Here is a 22,737-nt window from a genome sequence, read left to right as displayed (position 1 = left end):
ATTCAGAAAATCAGACTCGAGGCAAACACTTTTTCACAGAACTGTGTATCTAAAAGGTGAAAAGTAACTTAGAAAAGAATGCAATTTCATATTTGGGGCAATATTCCCATTTTTGTTTAACCATTTCTGAAGTCTTACAATTTGTTTCTGGTTTTGTGGAATTTTTTTACCTCTGAAAAAATAAATGTAAAGTGCTCACAACATCTCCTAGAGAGGACTGTCTAATCCTAGTCTGTGTTTTGTCTTCAGGAGTGAAGACTACAGATGTTGTTGACTTAAAGAGTAAAAATGTTCCTGAACAGGAGGAGGAGGAGGAAGGATTTGATTTCTTTTCTAAGGAAGAGGTCCTTCCTGCTGAGGAGATACCTCGACTGAGACAAAACAAAACAACAAAACTCTACAAACCCCCAGATGACGATGAAGAAGTAGAAGAGAGCTTAGATCCATTAGGGATCATAAAGTAAGACCTTTTCAACTTTGTCTAAAAACTAACATTATGTTTGTTCTTTAACATCAGCTGAAAGAGGTGTGGTGCAAAGGACATTATGTCATGCTTGGTACTGTAATTCCTGTAAATGTGCATTTTGTTGCAAAGTGAAGGGAGAATAAACAGGGATGACTCATTGGGTCATTATTTAAAAACTTTTGCTATATTGGATAGAACTCGCTGTTTACAGATGTTATTATTTCTATACCTCCCACCTTCCTCCATAACCAATACAATACAAATAAAAAAAACACCTGAACTCCCTTTGGCCAGTTTCCAATCAAGGACGCAAAAGAAAACCAAATGATTACAGATTTCATAATTGTCAGTGGGAGGTAATGCAGAAGCTCAAAACACAGCTCCAGCACCTCTTTATTTACTGTACAGATAAGCCATCAAACCATTTTTTTGACACTGTAAGTGGTGCTGTTAGAGTCACTGCCTAACAAGAGTATCGGTTGAGAACTGAAAATACCTCATTAAGAATGCTGGACAAAAAAGATGCCTGTTTCCAGAATGTGACTACCTCCGGACACTTCCAAACCATTTGATTAATAAGTGCCCAATATAACGCCTCCCACCCCAGGAAGAGTGTACACAGTCTAGGAACTCCAAATATTGTCTATGTGGAGTCAAATACACAAATACAGACATTTTAAGTGAATCATTTGGTAACTATGGTTGTGAAGGAAGAATTTATATTCCCAAAATTCTGTCCAAGGAAACATTCAGATCTGCACTCCTGATGATAACATTTCAAATGTTTAAGCAAGAATCTTTGTTTCTCATGCATGCAATAAAGAAGATTAATTATCCCTGTTATAAAATGTGCATGTTTCAGTTTGTGTATAGCTGTGGTTGTCAGAACTCAGTCCTAATCTCTTATGAAACTTTTAAAAATTAGATTTTACATTGAATACCCAAATTGTATGTGGGGTATAGGGTGACTTGATCATGCCTCTGAACCCCTTCAGCCCCACCCACACACATGGACACCCATGATTTCATGTGACTCTCTTTATGCATATTACACAATTTTTTAAATAGAAAAGGCAGGAAACATTCAAGACACAAGTGTGTTACAGTGCCGAGCTGTGTGTCAGCCTTGAAAGTTAAGGTTAGAGGCCAACTTATTTGACAAGTCTGTTTGACAACTGAACCAACAGCTCAGAACAATCAGAATTTCATGTGGCCATCTCCTAAAGAAGAGCCATATCTAATTTCTGATTAGTAAATAATCAGTCAGCAATTGCAAGAAATTGAGAGACAAGACTGAGAGAGCGACAATCCTTTATATGTTGTAAATATTTGCTAGTGAAGGATGGAAGTAGTCTTGCTTTTTTATTTACTCTTTTATTGACAGATGAACTCCCCTTCAGTTCTGCTAGGGTTTGGCTTTTCAGAAAAGTACTCATATATTTCATATTCTCTCATCTTCTGCAACTGGAGGTATAAAAATGTGAAGTGTACCAGGGTTTCACTGAACAGTGGTCACTCATGGGGGCAAAATTATATTGAATAGAGAACCTGATAGTATTTCAGAAACATTTATTCTTTTATCTTTTAATTTAGTCCAATGCGTTTTGGAAATATTGCCTAATGCTGCTAAATGAAACATCCATTCATAGTTCTCCATACAAGAAAAGACCGTGCGATATAATCTGTCTACTTAAAAGCGCTGCCTTGTTGCATGGGGGCTCCAAACAGCAGTGAGTCAGAGTCTTAATATAGCCACTCATTATCTCATCGATAACCCTCCTTGCCCTTGGTGTGAGACAAAATGCTGAATCAATGGACTTATATCAATGGATTCTCTGTAGAACCCAGGTTGACTTAAAGTTTCCTTCAAACCTTTTCAGGTGACATGCATCATCTTTTGAGGTTCAATGCAGCTTTCAAAAAGCAAGGTTTTAAGTAATTGATTTAAAGCCATCTAAAAGAAAAACAGTTGGGCCATCTAATAAAATGTATAATTAGGCTTCCAATATTTTCCAACAATCATAAGCCAGTTCAGCAAAAGTATATCATATGGTATTTACTATTTTATTTCTCATCAAAACAGATGCTGTATTAAATGTAATGTATTATACTTTGCATTAGACAGCCTTCATTATTGTATACTGTACAGCACTGTCATTCTGTAATACTTAAACATGAATGTAGTCTGTTTGTTGAAGTACTTCATGCTTTCTTCATGACATTTTCCAGTGACGTTTTTAGGGTTGCCAGCTAGGATCGTACTGCCACAGCCACAGTATGAGGGCAGTAAAAAAAAAAATCAGGATTTTGTTTCAGAAAAGTTAACCTGACTCCCTTTTGGAGCACTTACTGTATATACAGACCTTATGATCATTATAAATCCTTAATACTTTTCTTAATTCTTCCAAAAAGAAAAACATGACTTAACATTCTTGCAACAGACACCAATCCTGCCACACCCTTTTAAAATGAGAAAGGAGCCATCTAATTCCTGACAGCTGGAGCCTATTAGACAGGAAATGAACCATCAGTTACCTCTTTGACTCTCTGGAAATGTAGTCCTGTAACTTGCCTGCACAGGAGAAAATACAAATATTTTTAAAGAGACAGGGTTATACAGGGTAATGGTTTCTCAAGACTAGGCCCAGAGACTACTCCCTCCGTAACCCTGCACATACCTCATAACATTATAAACAAATGCAATACGCTGCATCAGTCTATGAGATGTACACTCTAACACAAAATCATCTTACGAAAGTGTTTCTGCTGTGCAACAAGTCTGATATATATTGTATGCAGTGTCATGCATGTGATAAATTAATCAAACTACAACTTGATTGGACCACAAAATTCAGATGTCTTCGAGAGTTGCAGTTATTTGTTTCTTTTATGTCCTGAATTATCATGGAATGACCCATGAAAGACTGATGAAAGAAATTAATGTATTTAGAAATGCTGAGCATACATCACTTTTCCCTGAAATGACATTTTTAATATTGATGGCTTAACATTTCACTTGGTTTCAGTGAAGATGCCCATGAAGTCCTTAAAATTAAGGCAGCACTTTGTAGAAAAATACAGTAAGACAGAATTCAACTGACTGGCTTTATGCCATCGGGGTAGTGCAGTATGTTTATCGGGAGAATAAATCTTTTTATATTACACTTACAGTGCATTGTAACAGTATTCATCTGCTTCCAGCCATGTCCTATTTTGTTTCAATTACAAATGATGTATGCACGTTTTATAAAATAATTTTTCATCAAATTCTGATAGCTGAAACAAAACACTTTTACAGATGAAGGAAGTTTTCTGCAAAAGCTGTAAAGGAAAATAAATAAAAAAAACTAAAGTATTCTGATTGAGTAAGTATTTACCACATTTTGCTGTGACAAAAACAAAGTTGAGTTGCCTCTGTCTGTATGCAATAATTGTAGTTCACAATATTTCAGAATAGATACTGTACATCTGTCACAGAAAGGTGCCTCAGTCAATTTCAAGTAATGATTCAACCATAAGGACCAAGAGCTTTCCAAATAACTCAAATATAAAGTTGTAAGTTGAAAGCCACAGATAAGGAGAACAATATACAATCCAAAGACAATGAACATCCTTTAAGCCTGGTGATTATTAAGAAGTAGAAGGTATATTGTATAACCCAGACACTTGAGGATGATCACCAAAACTGAGCAGCCAGTCAAGGAGAAAACTGGTATACAAGGCTGCCTTGAGGCCAATCTGTGACTTTGAAAGAGCTACAGAGTCCACTAAGATGGAGAAAAAAGTCCATGAGTCTCATCTCAGACTCTGTATGGAGTTTGTAATAAAGAATGTAAGTGATATGGCAAACATAACAAGAGATTTTGTGATGAAAATTTGGAACTTTTCAGACTAAATGCAGAGTGCTGTTTTGGACTTATGTGTGCAAAGTTGGTAGACTAATCCAAAAACAGTCACAGCTGTAATTGTTGCTCAAGTTGCTTCAACCAAGTATTTCATTAACTTCTTTCTGTCATAAAAGCATTCATTTTGAGCATTCAAATGTTGATTAAATATATACACTTCGAATAGCTGAGTGGTCAGATTTCTTTATGACAGGTCTACTAACTGAAATCCTAAAATAATGTTTAAGGGAAACATATTTCCTACAGTACTCATTGTCTTTCCAAAAAACTATACAAGAAAATACAGAATACATTTTACCATGCACAAAAACCTTTGAGTTTATCACAGTCAATTACTTTGGTAGAGCAGTCACCTTTACGTTTACAGTAGAAGACATTATGTTGCTTTTAGTGTGCAGTAGCTTTGTCACTGGGAGTTCTACAGAGAACAAAGTAAGCTGTCAGCTAATGGGTGACTAACAGGAAGACATGGCCATAAGTGATAACAGCAGGCGATGTGTCAGCAGGCTTCTGTGTTTTATTCCTTGTGATATATAGGAATCTCTATTTTTAGCACTAGCAAAAAAAATCTATTGAAATTACTTTTAGATCTGAAATGGGACCAAAGAAGTATTGTTATCACGTTTTGTTTGACTGGTCACATTTTGTTTTAGTGGTTGGAAATTTACTTTAGATATTGATATGTCAACTGTTAATGGGTCTCTAAAGTGTTATAGATTGAACAGTCTACCCTCTGCAGACACTGTACCATTAGGGTTATGAGTATGGTTCAGAATAAGGGTTTTAAAACTAATATGCAATTAATGTATAGAAGAAATTGGTTCTTATCACATTAGTCATTAGTTATAAAATACAGTATATTATAATCATAAGACATTTCTAAATTGTATTTGAATTTCCTAATATAAAGCATTATAGTTTAATTGTGTGTTAATATGTATACATTAGGTATATATTACATATGAGAACTTATGGCTTTAAAGCCACTACAGTACAGTATGTGTCAAATATTTTTTTCATAATCAAAATTTAAAGTTAAATTGTTTCCTGATTTACTCATTGCTGAAATTTGGAGTTCATTAGGTACATTAGGTATATATTGTACTTCTGCTTTTATTTTCATCTACTAATATTTCCCTTTAGTTGTAAATTTCCAAATGAATATTACATATAGTGGATTTAAACATTCATAGTAGAGAAACAGATTAAATGGAGCAATTGTTTCACTAATATCTAACCCACCACAAGTGCCACCTATCAATCGTCATTTGCCAAGGAATTACAGAACACTTGCTGCGTTTCAGGCAACGCATTTAGAAGAAATACTGCACACTCTGAGTGGCTGCATCTGTACATTAATGCACAGTATGGAAGCATTCTAGAGAAGGTTATTCAGTTATAGTAGTGGTCATTTAGGAATTTTCACAAGTGCAGCCTCTTTTAGGAGCCAGAATTAGAGTGGGACAATTGTGGTACAACATGTAAGTACAGGCTTAATGTGACAGGGTTAACATAATTAATGTAGTTAGAAATTGTAGTTGTAAATGTAGTTAATAGTTATATATTAACTAGTTATATTTCATGTAATTTGACAGCATAACACAAAACCCCCAAAGTAGTTTCCAGCATGACATATAATTTAATCCAACAAGTATACAAAGTATACAAACAGTATAAATTTTAGTTTGAAATAAATCTTCTCCTCTCCTTTAATGCTGAATTCTCTGAAGCAGAAAAATGTTACATTAATTGTAATATTAATATAAAAAATATTTGGATGCTGTAAGGATGACGGATGTTCTTAGTGATCTCCTTCATTTTGGTACTCCAAATGTTACCAAAGTAAGACAATGTGCATCTTTAACACCTTCACAACTTCTTTCAATTTGACAGAGCTACAGTACATTTTGCTATCAGGGTGTGAAAAAAGGCCAATTAGTTACAAAACGGTATGGCATTATATGTGAGACTGGTTTGCAGTGCTGTGGGTCTTATTGAGGACAAATCCTTTCTCATCAACAACTTACTTGGCAGCATTAGTCAATAAAATAGAGGTAGCCTTAAAGGTAGCCTTGACAACAGAAGATATCAAGATTACTATGACAAATGACATTTAATCTGAGTTTGGCTGATTCCTTACTCTGTGTCCAATGACACCAGGGAGTGATTTGGACAGAAATGTGTTGTTGACAAATATCAGTTTGGTGGAGGTGAACTGATGCTGTAGAGTATAATTAATGCCCAGTTATAATCATAACATAAGAACTTAAGAGAGGTTTCTAATGGGCTGCCTAATGAGCCCATTTGGTACTTAGTACTTAATTAATCCAAAGACCTAAATATATCATAGTGTATGCTTTGTACGTGTCTGTAGCTGTTGTTGCTTTTCAAAGAACGTTAATTAAAGCTACCTTTTCTATTGATCCTCTAATTAAATACTCAAAATTCTTTTAATAAACTTAGATGTAATAGAAATCAGACTTACTGGTCTAATTAGTTCGGTTTTGTCAGCCTTTTTATGGATGCGCACTACGTTATCAATTCTCTAGTCCGTGGGTACTACCCTTGTCCTGAGTGTCTGTCGGAAGAATTATGTAAACAACTTATGCATATCTTTGCTTATTTCCTTAAGTATAATGTTATGATACCATTGTGCCCTTTAAATATATTAATGTTGTACTCCTTCCCAATTCTTTATGTAGAGTATCTTGGAACTAGTGTTCTTTTCACCGTTAGAGAAGTTTGTTGGACCCGGACAGCTTTTTTTCCCCAAACAGTCATATTTTTCTTCACACAGGCAAGATTACAAAAGCATTCTTGTGCATAATGTTCAAGTGCTGAATTGGCTTTCACAAAAGTCAGATGTAAATCTTGTTGAAAACTAGTGAGATGGCATGGGTCATCGTGTTTAACTACAGCTTTCTCAACCACAGTCTGCCCTGACTTTTCAGTTCTTGCAGCATCATTAAACATCTCTCTCACGCATGTGTGAGACATCTATGTCAGTAAATGCCTCACAAGCTGCAGGCCTGTGTCAAGGCACAAGATGGTCACAATTGTCACAAAGCGTCACTGCATCCTGCTTGTACTCATGATGTATGATCCATACCAGCATGGATAAAACTTACTGTTCGGTGGTTTTCACCTCTCTTAAACCTTTTCACATTTTATTTTCTAACAGTATTGAATCATAATATGGGCTTTTTTGCCATTGACTGACACAAAACAATAATGTCAAAGTAAAAAACAAAATTCGTCATATCCTCTTAAATTATAAATATAAAACAGAAAATAACTTATTGCATAAGTATTTATGCAATATTTGCCATGACACACCGAAATAAGCTATGGTGCTACCATTTGACTTTAGAAGTCACATAATTAGTTGAATGGAGTCCACCTGTGCCACTGTATTTCTTCCGCTTATTCCATTGATAAACAGAAACAAGAAATGTTATTTGCTGTATGGGCCTTTATGGAATCGTAATATGATCTTAATCACAGTATTGAATTATTGCCTCTTGGTACTGTATGTATTGATGAAACATTAATTAAAAATAAGAAAACCTGAAAAATATTATTTTTGATTTTTCTGGCCTTAAGAGATGTTAAACTTTTTTATAAGATACATTAATATTCTTTTAAATCTGTGCATTTAAATGTAATTTAAGATCACTGTGATATGTGTATTTGTTCTTACTTCATGTTCTGTTATTTGAAGTATTATTAGTTTTTATATGCTCTGCCATCACTTTAAGGCAGAATCTGTGTAGTAATAAAATAGAGACATTAGAACATTAATCACACGACAAATGATCACCCACCTAATACTTAACTTTTTTTTTCCAAAGGGAAGGGAAAAGGTATATTATATATTACTCAGCAGTGCTATTTATATCCATTATTGTTCAGTCTTGACACACTGTTCCATGTCTGTTAAGGAGTGGGCAGTGAGAATGAATAAAGAGGAAACTGCATTTGTGAGAGACAATGCAACATCAGTTCCCCCAGGACTGATATTCAGAATACAGCACTAGTATTTCTATTCTTTTCCCCTTCAAATACTGTACGTCCCACATTTATATAGATCAGACCTTTAGTGAGGACAAGAACATTGTACACCCAGCATCTTTTTCTGCAAACTTTCTTGTACATACTTAGGTTCATAAGAAGCCTTAATAGCTGTTATGACAAATAAAATCTGAGTATTCTTTTATTTATGTAACTTTATTTAGGACCTTCTTTTTTCCCAGGAGTTTGAAAAAAGCAACACACAGGGATCTGGTTCTTTTGCCATGTTGCCATGGTAACTGTCCAGAAATGCAGTGACTCAGACAGGCCAGTAAAAATGCCGTCAGTAAGTGTGAATTGAGGAACACACTTTTAAAGAAATTGTCCTGTAGTCAGAACTTTGTATTATTTTTTTCCTCTGTGTTTTTTTAGCTGGTTGGCATTTTTCAAGTGCTTTAGAACAGCCTGTTCTTTACAGGTTTGAGTGGGGAGTTGCGTCAGTTGTGTGCCGACTGCAAAGGAACAAGTAGTGGTTAATTCCACCCTGAAAATTACAAGGAAATCAACTCTAACTTTCTTCTGATGTCACTTTTTCAGTTTTTACTAGCTATGGACACCCCAAGTGCCGAATGTTGGTGCGCTCACTTAATCCAGTCTCCAACATGATAATCTCACAAAAGCATTCTAATAAGTGGGATGTATTGCTTCCTTTTAGTGTTTTTCTTTCTTAACTTTCATCAGGGTTAATATTCAACATGATTGAATCCCCTCAATCAACACTTTCACAAATGAGGTCACTGGAGTGTGTCACTGCTAGTCGTGAATGATCAATTAATTCAGATTTCATCAGAAATATTTAATGAATATACAAAATCCACATAAATTATTTACTTAAAACCCTCCGTGCATGAAAAGATTGATATGCTTCTTTTAATACACATTTATTCCAGTTTTCGCAGTGACAACTACTGACAACTACTACAGCAAGAAACAAACTATTATGTATCTTGAAGAAATATTCCCAGAAAGGAAAATCTTTCTTGTAGAACTATGATTACAACACTGTGTTTTATTTTTCAAGTCATCTGAAATACAGAATACGGGCAGACATTAATTAGCATCTACGTATAGTGAAAGTAGTTTTTTTTACCATGAGGAAGTTTCCAGGGAATGGTTTCAGAATCTAATATAAGACAAGAAACAAATAATAGAATCTGAGTTTGTTTTTTTTCCTCAGATGTCCTCATTATATAAAAATGTCTCTAAGATTATGTATAACTACCTTTAAGTTCCTTCTAAAATGACGCAGTTTGCTTAGATTACTGCTGTTCATTTCAGAATGAAATCGGCAGAAATAAGAACGTGGCTTTCTGTTATGAATTGGTAAACATTTTTTTTAAATTTATACTTGTGTTCATTAGTTCTTGGTTTACACCAGCCATGAATATATAGGAATGCAGTACCTTTCCGTAAGAGAAAAACCCAAAAGGCCAGCTAAAATACAGGATGTTTCGGCTCTTGAGCCTTTTTTGTGTGATGCCAGCTACAAAAACGATCATTTTCCTAATAATAACTTTGTGAAATTAGTTTTCTTTTGATGCTTAACATATTTCATATACAGTATAGTATACAGAGCACAGGAGGACAGATAAGCCCAGCTGTGTTCATTGTGTCTGATAGCAGGCTGTTCAGGTAACACTAACACGACAGAAAAAAGGCTGAATATTAAAGACGAGGTCAGTAGTGTGAGAAGATAAGTTACGATTGTAAGTGTGCAAAATAGAAATTAATCTTTTCATGATGCTTCCTGAAGGGGCCATTTGTGGAAAATAGAGATCTCAAAACCGAAAGAGCCATGCTGATCTTGTCTTCGACATGTTTGAAGTGCACTGGCCAAAACACTGCATTAAATAAATTGCCTCTGCCCTTAGAATGCTAAGAAGATATGTCCAGTTGCTTTCATGTCATTATGTTCAGTGGCTTGTTTCCACCACTCACTCATAAACAAGATTCAATCAATTATTTCATTTGAAAGATGTTTAAAATGTGAACAGTCTGTTCCTTTCACTTAGTGACAGAGCTCAACAGCAATAATAGGAGTGCTGCGAAAGTGCCACCTGTGTTTTATCCTGTGTCATAAATGGTATTCATGTTTATACAGGATTGTTGCCAAGGAGCACACATTCTGTAAAAACATGCAGGCAGAAAGGCAGCTCTCGCATGGCTCAATTAGTAACTGTACTCCTCCCAGTGCAGGCTGAGCTTTGTGATTTAGGCATTGCAGGATCGAACCTGGGACATATCAGGAGGCAGCTGTGACCTGGATTTCCCAAATGGGAGAGTGTCATTGGCTGAGCACTGCCAAGGGTGTAGGTTGGGATTAGGTGGTCAGGACTTCCAGACATTAGCAGGATTGCGGTTCTGCCGTGAGGGATGCCGGACAAGCCTCCCAAGTGGGTGTAGAACTTCCTGTTCCAGACTTGGAGGGGCCTGCCTACACTTCCTCATACAACCCAGAGCAGGTTATAGGGTTTGCAGATCTAAGCTGAGACATGAAATACATACACAGAGTGGCAAATCCAAATCAGGTCAGTTTTATGTTAAAACAGTAAAATTAAAAGTAGGAAAGTCTCTTACTGTAACTGAGAAAGGCTTAACATATTAAATCATTGGGTAAGGGAATGAATTCCCTGGAGAGAGAGTCTGTTATTATACAAATGTTGGCTTGGACTACCGAGAAATGGCCCGAACATCAGAAAATTGTCCCTTGGCGTTACTGATAGACAAGCCCAGCTCAGAGGCTCTGTTTCCTTTGTAAATCAAGTGACCCTTTTCCTCTTCCTCTGCTTGTATGTGCCAGGAAAATAGGAGCAGGGCCTTTGTAGAAAACACAAAGACAAGGAAGAGGGAGGTACTGTACCTAGGTCAGTGTAAGGTACACAGTGTTTCTGCTATTGAGGAGCTGTCATACAGAAAATTGAAAGTACCCGTGAAGAGCCTCTCATACTAACGTATTTATGACACAAAAAGAACATGTCCTTGAATATGTCTGCATTTGGGCAGAGAATTTTAAAGTCATTAAATGAGGTGCACCTCTGCTTGGTCTCTTTAGAGAGTATTTTAAAAAATTACCCTTGTGACTATGCATATCTGTTGAAATACTCTTGTGCTGTTATTTTGTTTTATTTCTCTCCAGTTCACACTGTGTCTAAAGACAAATAGATTCTACTGGCCTCTATTGTCTAAAATTCAATCCTGGTTCTGGAGGGCCCGTGCGTGTGCAGGTTTTCCAGGCCATGTTTCAGTTAAACCAGTGACCAGATCATTTAGCTTGTTATGAAGTGAGGTGAAAACCTGCAGACATATCGGTCCTCTAGGACAAAGACTGGACGCCTCTGGTCTGAAAGATCCTGAGAACCCAGTGAAATCAAATTCTTTAGAATTTAATCAAATATAATTATATTAACGTACCTGACTATTTTCTTTTGCGCATACAGTATGTTGCTAATATTTACAGTATGGTGTATATTTTCTCACTCTTGTCCACAGAAAGTAACATAATCAGGTTGCTGAAGCAGCATTTTTTATTGAATTTAATATATCATTGCATATTATATAATCTGTTAAGATTTTTTTCCATTCAGATGAGTATGATTCTTTAAAGAAGGTCTTTTATAATCTCAGGTTTTTTGTTCATTAAGAATTAATCTTTTGCCTAGGAATATATTTTATATACAGTATATATATATGTATACACTAGTGTGGCATCTAAAGCTTTTTTATCTTTAAATAAATGACTTTTGTTTTGATTTAAGATATACATATCTCATATGGGTTTTTGTTTTCTTCATTGCCAGATCTAAAAAAATAAAGAAGCCAGCTTCTGAGCAACGGATAAAAGGGAAGTTTTCTTTGTTTGACGAAGAGGTGGATCCAGATGATGATTTGTTTGAACCAGCAAAGGTGTCCAGTACAACCAATAAAGTCCTCTCTGCTAAAGACAGTAAGTTTAAATCTATATAGTTGAAAATTGCTGAAAATGTCTTGATTCTTTTTAATGTTTTTAACCAAATTGAACTACTTGTTAAAAAATCAAGAACGGTTGCTTTTTGTGAATAGTTAAACTTCAACCTCACACAGTACAGAGACAGGATATTTAGATCCATCAATGATGTTAACAGCAGTGAATGATGAAGAGTGACTTGAGTATTTTGGTCTTAGAGTAATGCATAGTATAAAGATACTGGTTAAGAATGAAAGTAAACAGTGCAAATGAGCTTTGTGTCAAGACTAAGTAAACAATACCATCATGGACCATTAGACATAGAAACGTTGGGTTGCTCCAGAGAAGATTGGAAGCATTATCATTTATTTTGACAGTAGCAGTTGTTTTTATTTTACTTGTCATGTGGTGCAATGTTATAACACAACCACAGGTATCAAAATAAATGTTTATTAAACTCTTCTTAAAATTGTACTAATGTACCAAGATAAAACAATCTACAGTACATCTTACACTATGCTACTAAGTTCTTAAGTAGTGATTTTATAATTGTGTTGTAAATGATCTCTTATCGATCATAGTTAGGATGAGGGTTAGCAGTAATTTAGTAGTAATTTAATTACAAACTGCTGTTTGTCATTCTGATGTTTGTGAAAAGTGTGAAAATGTATATTTTTCTATGATACAATTGCATTGCACGATCACCTTGTTAGATTCTGTAGCTGGTTGGCTGGGTTTTGTCCAACTCATAGTCTGAACTATTTGAAATTTGAAATACAACACAAACTCCACAAAGTGCTCACACAACGTAAACTTGTTGTTTTTGTGCCATATAACTTTTATCAGGAAGATAGGCAGAAAATATTGAAAACTGCACATCTTATTAGTTTAAGTAAAGCTATTCAATCAAATGTAAGCCCTCTAATGTGTGGAATTCGTTATTAGCGGGATACCGTCTTAGAGGGTATAGGAAAGTACCCATAAAATGGGTATAAATAATAAATCATGTCAGCTTTTTGTCTGTTTTCCATTTCAGGAGCACAGGTTTTGCAGGAATTGGTTTGTTCTTTGGCATTATTAACTTAATTTGCACGTCAGCAGTAGTTCAGAACAATCTAAATTCCTTCTGTATCTACGTCGTCATTTGCAGTCACCAGGTAGAATAAAAGGTAGAATTTTGAACATTTGTGGATGATTCTAAATTAGTTTGGCTGAAGCTTTTATACAGCCGGGTCCGTTACTGAAGCAGTCTGAGTGAAGTACAGTACCTTGCTCAAGAATACAACAGCAGCGTCCCTCACAGGATTTGCAGACACAGTGTTGCAGTTATGAGTGCTCCACCCTGCTGCCTTCAAGAATTGATGTATATAAACCTAACATCAGAAATGTAGATATTTATGTGACATATAACTGTATTCATATTTAGCATGTACAGTATTTGCAGTTATCTCCTCTGCTGTGCATCACTATGTGTGCCCTTTCCTTCTAAAGGTGGTTTAAAGTTGTTTGAGGACCCAGACCTTGGGGGCACAGTGAAGGCAGGTGATTCCCTGCTGCTCCCCACTGCTCACACAGCCGTCGGGGCTGAGACTGATTCCATACTGGACGAAGAAACAGAAGAATTGTTCAGGTACTGTGTGTCTGCACGTTCATACTGAACATGTTTTCACACACGCTTTTGTTCTATTTTTACATCATGAGTTTTAACATTTGAAAACAATATATTCATGCATTATGAAAAAATAATAATAAATAAATCCTTATTAAAACTCATGTTGTTTTGTGACACCCCACTGGGCATGTTGTAATGAGATTTTAAAATCTCAGTCAGTCAGGTCCACAACAGACACACAGGCACAGTCATAAGGCTCAAATAGTTTTATTTATTTACATTATAGGGAACATTTGAAAAAAACCACCATGAACCACTTAAATGTTCATTTAAATTACATACTTAAATAATTATATATGTATGTTTATATATAGTATAATACATTGAACATATATATTATATAATACATTATATGTGTACATACATTATTAGATTTTATTATTAGAGAAAAAAATCTTTATTATATCAATGGGACTATTTGTTAAAAGTACAACTTGCACTGGGAACCTTCTGTGTGAAAGGCAAGAATTATACCACCGATCTGCTAATGCGTCACTCTGATTTGCTTTTCATTTTCCATTACAAGAATAATGACAGCAAGTGCTCATGAGAAATATGGTTAAAACGAGCACATCAAAACTTTTCCAAAATAACTGCAGCAAGTGATCGAGTTAAAGAATTCGATGCAGAAAATGTAAATGCATAAGTACCTGTTGAGTACCTTTTATTTTCAGATACCACTACTATCTATACAGGGTAAATATATTATATTTAGATTCATCTATTATTTATATGCATAAATATTGTTAATATTGTTAATGACATTCATTAGTCAAATTGAGTCAAATTATACTTCAGGTATTTTAGTTTCAGCTGTTTCATAGTTATATGATTCCATATTAGTATTCCATATTAAGTGGATTTAAAAGAAGTAATAATGCAAATTAACTGAAGGTCATCTTTTCACTAACATCTAACACACCATAAGTACCATCTATGATTCTTCTCTGGCCAGTGAAAAGTTACGTTCAGCATGCCGAATCATAGTGCCGTATGTCACAGACGAGACTTTTGACACGCATTCTGAATTTCTGAATCTGTATCACTAGGACTCACATAAAGCTCTGATAACCTCCAGTGGTGAAAATATGCAAAAAAATCAGAAAATTTAAAGGAGAGTGAATCCTTTTTCAAGGATCTGTAAAAGCCTTTAGAAATGTAAATATAATTTGTGGTTTTTAGGTGCACAGTGTTTGTGGAGATTTGTAACTTACAATACTGGAGAAATATTGAGCAAAAGTGTTTTATTCCCATGTATGAGTTATGATTCACCTCAGAAATATTGCCTTGTAAAAAATACAAATCATGACCATTTGGAAACAAATGTCATTTATTTTTCGTCCTGGGATTACGCAAAACTAGGCCAGCTAAAAAACATCATGTAAAAAGTTAATTCAAAGGAGCACTCAAACCGGATTAAACCAGACTGTAATGTGTCTTAAGTGAGCTATGTCCAGTTTGTAATACAGCGCATTCCAACTGTGTTTAAAATGTCAAACATGATCTTGAAGCGTGTTTCTTATTAAAATTCCTCTGAAGGATTCTTACCCTTGGCCACTTTATCCTTTCAAAACACGTGTTTCTTAATATGGCTTTTGTTAAACCTCTTTGTTGTTTTTAAATGTGTTCTATAATAGTTATTATAGATAATAAACATCTAAAAACACTCTGAAAAGCTTTATGGACAGCTAGCATGGAACATAGATTTGTCAAAGTGGTACAGTATAATGCAAGCGTGAGATATACTCCAGTTTTTCAGTTGTCTCTTTCAAACATTGGATTTGGGAGTTGGTTAGAACAGGAACTCAGAATTGAAAAAACCCTAACCCCACACTGCCGTAGTGTAAGGACTGTCGTTGTCTTGACTTCATTTACTAAGAATTAATTTTGTAAGACAAAAAGTGAAACAAAATGTTTTTCACATGGATTATCTGGCAATGGCAGAACAGTGATTTATTAGATGTCAGTAGATAGAATGTAAACACTTTTAGAAAAAAAAAGCCTGCATTGCTCAGGCTGTTATCCATTTGTCCTCAAAATAAAACATACTGTTCATGCTTTAGCAAAATATTCCCTCAGTAATGTAAAAAGGCTGCAAGGCAAATCCCTTAATGACAGGTGAACTTAATGAAGAATGTTAACTTTTTTTTCAGTTACATTTTTATTAAAATCCAGTTATGAAAGAGATATTATTTAAACCTTAATCTCAAAAGGTTATTGCATCTGGCCTTCATTAAAGCTCAACAGTCCAGGAGAAATTGAGATTTTATAAATGACTGCTATTGCCTCTGTCCTTATGATACTGTGTATTTAAATTGTCAAATAATGTATATAGTTTACCCTCGGTTTAATGGACATATAGGAGATGTGGTGTGTCCGTTATTGTGATCTATTAAATTAAGAATTACATTTTTTCAGACCAAAAACACTATTTCATGAGAAAATATACATAATTATACTATATATTCTTACTATAACTTTTTTTAACAATTGTATTCCACACAGTTAATGAAAGTTGTTCTTGTTCTTTTTATCATAAATATATACATTAAGCTCTTTATTTGATGTGTGGTAAATATACTGTATAAAATTTGCTAAACCATATGAAACACAATACCCATTTTAAGTCTCAACCTGCAACTACAGGTTACCACTGATGTTTCTGTTTTTTTTAAACCTGTGTAATATTTATTTTTACTTTGTTTTATTATTCGTGCATTTCATTGTTACAGTATTGCGGGGAGTCCAGTAAGTCCAGTATTTCTAGTATTTCCAGTATTTTATAGACATAATTCTGCTTTAGCATATTTTGTTCATTAATCAGAAGTCCATTTAAGTATAGTCTGTTAAACTGAGGGTTTACTGGAAATTGTTTTAGATTTTAATAAAGCCTAATAGATTTGAACTAAAACTAAAATATTCATAGAGGAGGTAAAATATGTATTTGGATCAATTATTGCTTTTCAGAAGACTGATGAGATTTCATTTCTCCAAAACATGATGGTTAAAGCATGTGTTTCTGCTCAGCTTCTGGACTTGCTCTTTGTTTAATATTTTCTGTATGCGGTGCATATGGGAAGATGCTGGTGTTTGGAGTAGACAGTGAACAGCAAAAGAGTTGCTTCCAGTTACTCTAGGAACTAACAGAATAAATAATTTTTTGTTGTTTTTTGCGATCATTCAAGAGCAACATGCAAAGATCAAATGAAAGTAATTGAAATACCGATTGCTGTTTCACATACTAGTAATAAAAAACAAATACAAACTACTGTACCTGTAGTCCAGTCAAAACGCTTTATGAGTTATTGAAAAACCTTTAAATCTTCACTTGCTCTATAGATCTGTCACTAAAGTAGTCAATCAGTCTGTTAGTTAATTAATCTATCAGTTTACCATTCAAGTATATCCCATTTTTCTTCAGAGATGAATTATGGAAAGTAAAACATGTTTTTTATCGAGCTTGTGATTGTCATGCCAATTGTAATTGATTGCACAAAACACAACATAAGGCCCTGTTTGTACAATTCATTATATAATTCATTTGAAAGATACACCAACAAGTGTTTCCACAGCATCAAAAGCTATTGACGAATCTATAGTATCAGCATATCAAAGAACAACAGTTGTGATTTGTGTGTCTGAACAATACAGTGCTCCAAACTGGTTTTCACTTTTGGAACGTAGAGCAACAGAACTATTTCACTTTTGCCAATCCTCAATGGAAAATTGTGAGTATTTTTAACCAGATGAATAACTGTCAGGCCAGGCAGGATGATATGTTTGTTATTCTTTAAAGGGCACTTCTCCAAGTCCAGAGAGGAACATATAACCTGGACTGTTTGGATGTGGAGATCCACATCATTTATCTTGCCTTTGTTTTTAATGCTTTTTACCATTGGCTGTGAAAAATGCAGGATAAAACACAAAACTGCAATAAGTTTACAAAGCGTCTAGGATGGGAGCCTGCACAGGAATCTAGAGGAATCTTTTCACTTTAACAAATGAAGAGGTTTCAATTGTGGGTGTACTTTCTTCACCCCTGTGATTTCTTTTGAGAATGTAAAAGCTCTAGCACAAATTAAACTTGTCTTGCCTTCCTGGGACTGTCGGGTGAACCTTGCTCCCAAACTCTCCTTCTGTCTGTGTTTTCAGGGTAGAGGATGACTTTGATAAACTCCTTAAGGTCAGCAGAAGTGCAAAACCAAAGCCTAAACTGCCTCCTAAACCCAAGCCAGCTGTTGCAAAAAAACCCTCGTCTTTATCAAAGAGTGGTGCCGGTTTGCCTGCAGCTCCCATACCAGAGAGTAAAATGGAGAGCATGGATCAAATGGACATTCTGAAATACATCCAGCAAAATGAATCTGTCGCCACTGACAACGTGGATTTGTTTTAATAAGGATTTACATTCTGATCATTCAAATGGAGAAGAATATTTACAGACTGCATTAAGGAACGAGAGTTATGAGAAGGTGTTTCCAGACCTCCAAAACATAACAACGGAAAGTGAAGCAAAATATTCAGCAACTCAAGTATACAGCCATGGGGAATGTAATCAGCAATTGCAATACTGGGTTTAACGTACAGTATCTTTTTTTGTAAAATATGTATCTTTCACCTGTAAAATGACAGGTTGCATTTCTTCCTATTAAGAATAAATAAAACAAGTCCAACAGTCCTGCTGTTTCAGATGTTACCAATACATGTTCTGATATCAAAAGCATGTGGGCTAGACAGTTTTGAGACTTCAGAGTTTAAGGGGTTTTGTACTGCACAGGTTTCTTGAGCTGTCTTCTAAAACGTTCCTGAGGAGAGAAAGAGTACGGAACAACATTTAACACTAATGAGGGAAGAGTTGGAAAAAAATGTTTTTTTGTGTTTGTGAAGTAATTAACATCTTACAGGCCAATGGCTAATTGAAGTCACATTGGGTGGAATTCAGGGCTGCTTGACAGGAAGATTTAATTTGGTGGTACTCTAATGGTGGTATTACTTTATAAATGGATATCACAAGCTATGAAAACTCCATATATAATATATCTATTTGAGAACAAATTGACTTTCATTAATAAACATGGCATTAGTCAAGAGCAAAAGTGAGTTCCTACCAGGTTATTATTCATCTATTTTTGTTCTGTTCTGAATTTCAAATTGTAAAGCTTTAATTGAATTTTGGTCCTTGATGTAAATTGTTCATCTGGATTTTTCACTTTGTATGAAATTCTGTATACTCAAGTGATACATTTCTCTTTCGATTTGTCTCCAGAGGCAAAGGGAGGCTCAGTAGTGGGCAATTCCTTGTCTCTCAAAGCATTCAAAGCAATCTCTCGTGCTCTTCATATTTATAAAATACTGTTGCTCATACCAGCACCCCATACTCTCAATTTCTCAGAAGCAAGGGGAGAGCGATGTTCACTTTCTTCCAAGAAACACATGGATCTGGAGCTTAAATATTTGCTTTATGCTTGGCAGAGAAAAAAAAAAGCTGAAGGTCATATATTATAGGGTATATAAATCTGTCACAATATAAATACATTATTTTCAAATAACCATTGAAACTGCATTGTTGTTAATGGTATTCGAATTACCATACAAGCAGGAATATGTAACTATGGAAAAAATCTAAGGCTAAGATAAAGATTTCTTTTTGAAAAAGCATTTTTTCCTTTACTTAAAGGTATCTATTGTCTTTGTAATGTTCATATTCAGTAGCTTAATTTTGCTGTTATAAAATGTCTTAAATTCTCCATTCATTGTCTGTATCTGTGTGCATATTCTGCCCATACCCTGTATTGTTTGCAATGCACAGCACAGGTCTGTGTGGTGCCCAGTATATACAGTATGTCGGTAATGAAGGATTGTATAATTATTTTGTAAATTGGATTGCAAAAAGGCATGTTCTGGCATGCACTATACTCTAGTTGAATTCTGTGCCAAATAGGGCATTAATCCAGTTAAAAGTTCTACTGCAGAATTAAAAATAAAACGTATTAAAGAGACCATATGGCATGTTACAGTAATTACAGAGAATATTAAATTAAAGGAGCATAATTTAAAAGACCACAGTGGCGTCGGAGCCAGTTGCCCCACAACCTTCTGTATTTCTGGGAAGCTTGCATTAGTTCTAAAATGGTAAATATTTTGGTGAAAATGTAACACTAAATGATGAAAAGAAGCTCTTACTGTATATACATTTGTTTTGTTGATTTGTTGTATCAACTGCAAATATCCTGTACAATCAGATTCTCCTCCTGCTGTCACTGGACTAAAATCAAGTAGGTGATGTAAAAGGTTGAAGACTGAGCTTATTTCCTTGGTGTACCCTACTTGCATTGTTGTTTAAGTTTTTTTTATTTTGTTTTTCCTAAACAGATGTGTACAAAAGTGAATCAGAGTAGACTTGCGGGAAATCCTTGTGAAATTTCTTCTTATGAAGCACCCCACCCCCCACTGTCTGTCCATTGGTCACTATTTAAATTTGTTCTGTAATCCACTCAGCCCTACAGATGAAATGTACTGAAATGTATTGAAATGTATTAAAATGTAATTTTAATGTTGCACCCTGGGATTTTGAAAGGCATAAGAGAACTTATTTTTATACATACTGTATCTTTAAAATTGTTTAATATTAGATTATACTGCATATGATAAAAAAGGGAGTGGCGCAGTGGTTAGCGTTGCTGCCTCACAATGATGCCCGCCATGAGAAGTTTGTATGTTCTCCCCGTGTTCATGTGAATTTCCTCCTACACTCCAAAGACTATGGTGTGATTCTTTGTGTTTGTGTCTCTGTGAGCCCTGCGATGGACTGGGATCCTATCCAGGTTGTATCCCCCCTTTGAGACCAGTGTTTCCTGGAATTTGCTCCTGGCCACAGTGACCCTGAATTGGACAAGCAGTTATTAAAAGTGATGTGATAAAAAATTAAATATATAGAATAGTACTGTATAGACTGCCAGTTGGGATGCACGGCCTACTGTACTTTTATCTTTAAAATTATTTTGTGCTTAATTGATTCATACAGTTACAGTATCTCCTTTGTGGCGTCTTCCATGTGAAATAATCTTTGTCAATAGCGCAGCACTGAAATGGACTTAAAAATCCAAGACCTTAAAATACATTCTTTCGGCATGGGATATCGTTCACATTACATTGACAGCCATTTACTCCTCTTGAGCCAAATATGGCCCTCAGGAAATTAACCACACAAGGAATTCCTACACGAAAAAACACGTTCTGCTCGTCCTTCCCTTTCACCCAAGCTGTTCCAGACACAGCAATCATCTCATACCGCTGACCACCTAATCTACACAGCCTTCTTGCCCACTGTTCCTCTAATCACCAACATCCACCAGCCACCCCAGCCAACGTTTTCTGCAACAGAAGCAGCTGCAGCACTGTCAAATGTATGTATCCAGTGGCACACATATACTATACATGGTCCTTTTAGCTATTTCAAGACCTCCCAAAGGGCATCATGTTTTTCCAGCAGTCTCATTTATTGCATCAATTGCAGAAAGTTCCCTGACATTTACATTAGTGAATACAGAAAGACTGTGGCCAACTCTTTGAGGGAACATAGAGACACAAGGATCGGAGATCCCTCCATGGGGATAATTCATCATTTTAGCCGTCTCAGTCATGTCTCTGCTATTCTTTCTGTCTGCATCCTTCCACGGGGATTCAAAGACTCCTGTTCCAGAAAGGTAATTTGGGCTTCTGTTATCCTTAATCTGAATTCCCACTGCCTCCTAGTTCTCGATGATTGACTCATTTCTTTCTAAAACTTCATTTGTTATTCATTTCCAGATTCCTGCCTTCCACTCTTCCTCTGGAATACATCTCCCAGATTTCCATCTCTTTAGACCCCCTTTCTCACTTCTCCCTACCATTCTCATATTCTCATTTGTTCTCCTTACCCGTCCCTTTTCCTCTTATTCCTGCTCTGCCTCATTCCTCCACACACCTAAGCAGGTTCTACAGCTGGCTTCGTTTCTTTTTTTATTTTAACTTTCCCCTCATGGAGCGGCTCCCAAAGATTCAAGGTACAGTAACGTGAGCCTTCTTGTTGAAGACAAAAAAAAAGATTATTTCAAGAATCATTTGGGATGTGATGTACTGACTACAAAACCCTTGTTTGTGAATCTCTTAAATAATGTTAAATAATTAATCAATAATATCTGTTTCAAAATAGGATTTCTCATATTTTATTTCATTCAGTACAATAGATTGGAATGGGTGCTTCTTCTTGACCAGACACTGGGAAGGGAAACATCCTGGAAGTGGATGTTGCTGGCTGCTCTAGATTGGAGGTGAAGGCAACAAGGCCTGTATTTCACATGGCACATTTCATTCACACATAAAGCAACATATTAAAAATAAGTTTGGGTTCCATGCACAATTTGCAGTTTGATTATTTTGCTTTTATGCACAGGCTAAAGCATCTGTCTTTATCTTTCTTGTCCTCTGCTTATCTAGTATATTATATTTCTCAATTTAAGAGAAATAATAAGTTCAAACAAATATTTGATTTCAGTCTTACAAAACATTGACATTCTCAAAACAACAGGTCAGTGATCAGCTGAAGTCTGGTATTGATCTTAGCGTACAAATTAGAATGTTCTTTCTTTTGTCAGTGAAAGACACCAAAACCACTTTTTTAATAAATCCCCAGGGATTTTAC

General features: G+C 35.3%; 1 protein-coding gene across 2 annotated transcripts in view; it reads left to right on the top strand.

Moving 5' to 3' along the window:
* hs1bp3 (HCLS1 binding protein 3) overlaps window positions 1–20,614 on the top strand; it is a 31,635-nt gene extending 11,021 nt beyond the window's left edge. The window contains exons 4-7 of one of the 2 annotated variants that reach the window (XM_088626138.1): window positions 250–460; window positions 12,240–12,385; window positions 13,877–14,015; window positions 20,427–20,614. In XM_088626138.1, the coding sequence (XP_088482264.1) occupies window positions 250–460; window positions 12,240–12,385; window positions 13,877–14,015; window positions 20,427–20,442 (512 nt within the window). In that variant the 3' untranslated portion in view covers window positions 20,443–20,614. Of the gene's footprint in view, window positions 1–249; window positions 461–12,239; window positions 12,386–13,876; window positions 14,016–18,209 lie in introns of both variants that reach the window. The other variant, XM_088626137.1, reaches the window with a different exon arrangement.
* Window positions 20,615–22,737: the final 2,123 nt, after the last annotated feature.

The sequence above is a fragment of the Lepisosteus platostomus genome, chromosome 3, assembly GCF_059453375.1.
Source record: "Lepisosteus platostomus isolate fLepPlt1 chromosome 3, fLepPlt1.hap1, whole genome shotgun sequence".
NCBI classification, from domain to species: Eukaryota; Metazoa; Chordata; class Actinopteri; order Semionotiformes; family Lepisosteidae; genus Lepisosteus; species Lepisosteus platostomus.
This window is presented reverse-complemented; position numbering and strand designations above follow the sequence as displayed.